Source organism: Panulirus ornatus, chromosome 46 (genome assembly GCF_036320965.1).
Source record: "Panulirus ornatus isolate Po-2019 chromosome 46, ASM3632096v1, whole genome shotgun sequence".
In the NCBI taxonomy this organism is placed as follows: Eukaryota; Metazoa; Arthropoda; class Malacostraca; order Decapoda; family Palinuridae; genus Panulirus; species Panulirus ornatus.
The window spans coordinates 23,566,992-23,570,300 of NC_092269.1; the positions used below are offsets into that span (position 1 = coordinate 23,566,992).

The 3,309-nt window shown below is 42.3% G+C and overlaps 1 protein-coding gene across 1 annotated transcript in view; it reads left to right on the plus strand.

Moving 5' to 3' along the window:
* Positions 1–3,109, plus strand: part of LOC139763157 (glutamate receptor ionotropic, delta-2-like) — a 24,047-nt gene extending 20,938 nt beyond the window's left edge. The window contains exon 7 of the mRNA XM_071688865.1: positions 2,547–3,109. Coding sequence (XP_071544966.1) covers positions 2,547–2,759 — 213 coding nt within the window. The 3' untranslated portion in view covers positions 2,760–3,109. The remainder of the gene's footprint in view (positions 1–2,546) is intronic.
* The last annotated feature ends 200 nt before the right edge of the window (positions 3,110–3,309 follow it).

The following is a 3,309-nucleotide window of genomic DNA, read 5'->3' on the forward strand; positions in this document are numbered from 1 at the left end:
GCTAATAGCCTAGCGGTAGCATTCCCGCCATTGGCACAGGGGTCCCGGGTTCGACCCTGGCAGTTAGAGGTTTGCATGATATCATTTATTTTTTGCTTTTTATTTATTTTGCTTTGTCGCTGTCTCCCGCGTTTGCGAGGTAGCGCAAGGAAGCAGAAGAAAGAAATGGCCCAACCCACCCCCATACACATGTATATACACACACGTCCACACACGCAAATATACATACCTTTACATCTCAATGTACACATATATATACACACTCAGACACATACATATATACCCATGCACACAATTCACACTGTCTGCCTTTATTCATTCCCATCGCCACCTCACCACACATGGAATACCATCCCCCTCCCCCCTCATGTGTGCGGGGTAGCGCTAGGAAAAGACAACAAAGGCCCCATTCGTTCACACTCAGTCTCTAGCTGTCATGCAATAATGCCCGAAACCACAGCTCCCTTTCCACATCCAGGCCCCACACAGCTTTCCAGGGTTTACCCCAGACGCTTCACATGCCCTGATTCAATCCACTGACAGCACGTCAACCCCGGTATACCACATCGATCCAATACACTCTATTCCTTGCCTGCCTTTCACCCTCCTGCATGTTCAGGCCCCGATCACACAAAATCTTTTTCACTCCATCTTTCCACCTTCAATTTGGTCTCCCACTTCTCCTCGTTCCCTCCACCTCCGACACATATATCCTCTTGGTCAATCTTTCCTCACTTATTCTCTCCATGTGCCCAAACCATTTCAAAACACCCTCTTCTGCTCTCTCAACCACGCTCTTTTTATTTCCACACATCTCTCTTACCCTAACATTACTTACTCGATCAAACCACCTCACACCACACATTGTCCTCAAACATCTCATTTGCAGCACATCCACCCTCCTGCGCACAACTCTATCCATAGCCCACGCCTCGCAACCATACAACATTGTTGGAACCACTATTCCTTCAAACATACCCATTTTTGCTTTCCGAGATAATGTTCTCGACTTCCACACATTCTTCAAGGCTCCCAGGATTTTCGCCCCCTCCCCCACCCTATGATTCACTTCCGCTTCCATGGTTCCATCCGCTGCCAGATCCACTCCCAATTTACTTCCTCCAGTTTTTCTCCATTCAAACTTACCTCCCAATTGACTTGACCCTCAACCCTACTGTACCTAATAACCTTGCTCTTATTCACATTTACTCTTAACTTTCTTCTTTCACACACTTCACTAAACTCAGTCACCAGCTTCTGCAGTTTCTCACATGAATCAGCCACCAGCGCTGTATCATCACTTTCCAAGCTCTCTCATCCACAACAGACTTCATTCTTGCCCCTCTTTCCAAAACTCTTGCATTCACCTCCCTAGCAACCCCATCCATGAACAAATTAAACAACCATGGAGACATCACACACCCCTGCCGCAAACCTACATTCACTGAGAACCAATCACTTTCCTCTCTTCCTACACGTACACATGCCTTACATCCTTGATAAAAAACTTTTCACTGCTTCTAACAACTTGCCTCCCACACTATATATTCTTAATACCTTCCACAGAGCATCTCTATCAACTCTATCATATGCCTTCTCCAGATCCATAAATGCTACATACAAATCCATTTGCTTTTCTATGTATTTCTCACATACATTCTTCAAAGCAAACACCTGATCCACACATCCTCTACCACTTCTGAAACCACACTGCTCTTCCCCAATCTGATGATCTGTACATGCCTTCACCCTCTCAGTCAATACCCTCCCTTATAATTTCCTAGGAATACTCAACAAACTTATACCTCTGTAATTTGAGCACTCACTCTTATCCCCTTTGCCTTTGTACAATGGCACTATGCACGCATTCCGCCAATCCTCAGGCACCTCACCATGAGTCATACATACATTAAATAACCTTACCAACCAGTCAATAATACAGTCACCCCCTTTTTTAATAAATTCCACTGCAATACCATCCAAACCTGCTGCCTTGCCGGCTTTCATCATCCGCAAAGCTTTTACTACCTCCTCTCTGTTTACCAAATCATTTTCCCTAACCCTCTCACTTTGCACACCACCTCGACCCAAGCACCCTATATCTGCCACTCTGTCATCAGACACATTCAACAAACCTTCAAAATACTCACTCCATCTCCTTCTCACATCACCCCTACTTGTTATCACCTCTCCATTAGCGCCCTTCACTGAAGTTCCTATTTGCTCCCTTGTCTTACGCACTTTATATACCTCCTTCCAGAACATCTTTTATTCTCCCTAAAATTTAATGATACTCTCTCACCTCAACTCTCATTTGCACTCTTTTTCACCTCTTGCACCTTTCTCTTGACCTCCTGTCTCTTTCTTTTATACATCTCCCACTCAATTGCATTTTTTCCCTGCAAAATGATATGATATATATATATATATATATATATATATATATATATATATATATATATATATATATATATATATATATATATATATATATATATATATATACATATATATATATGTATATAAATATACTTGATCATCGGCAGGTGGACAGCAGCAACGAGGTATTAGGTATGCGGCATCTTCTGGTTCCCTTCTACCTGTTAGTGCTGGGTTGCACCATCGCCAGCCTCACTCTGATGACCGAGTACCTCATCCATCGCTTCTCCAAACATCCTAGTACAGTAGTAATAGATGGCCGAGGGATCTGGAAAAGCTGGAAGAAAAATGAAAGCGAGGCAGGACTGCGCTACACCTAAAATCAGATACCTACTATGAATGGGCAATTGAAAGTCAACTGTTAATCTGTCATCATTAAGACATGCATGAGTTTGAAAGTAGTTATTTGCCTAAACATCACTATTCTATGTACTATTATGTAGCTGCACTGTGCTCCACGTACGAAATTATGCCAAAGGATTGTACGTAGTCCCGGCGTGTTTTATATAAACAGTGACGACTTTACTGTAAAGTGTCCTACTTCTGAATATAGATCTCCTGGACCATTTAAGGGAACATATCTTAGAATTGTGTCTTATGATGACTGAAGTCACAGCCATATGTTTGGTTGTATAGACTATTTGTGGCTCCTAACAAAAATAAATATCATTTCATCTTAATGATCTTTTTGTCCTGTCCTCGTCATAATTATCAACGTTTAGTAACTAAACATCCTTATTAACACCTACAAGGGATTTCTTGTTCTCTTGTGCCAAAAGTTCGTTTCACTACTTCACTCTGCAGAAAATGTATTCTTTGCTAGATATTTAGTTTCTGAACTGCAGCCGGGTCTCTGGACGTGTGTCTGTG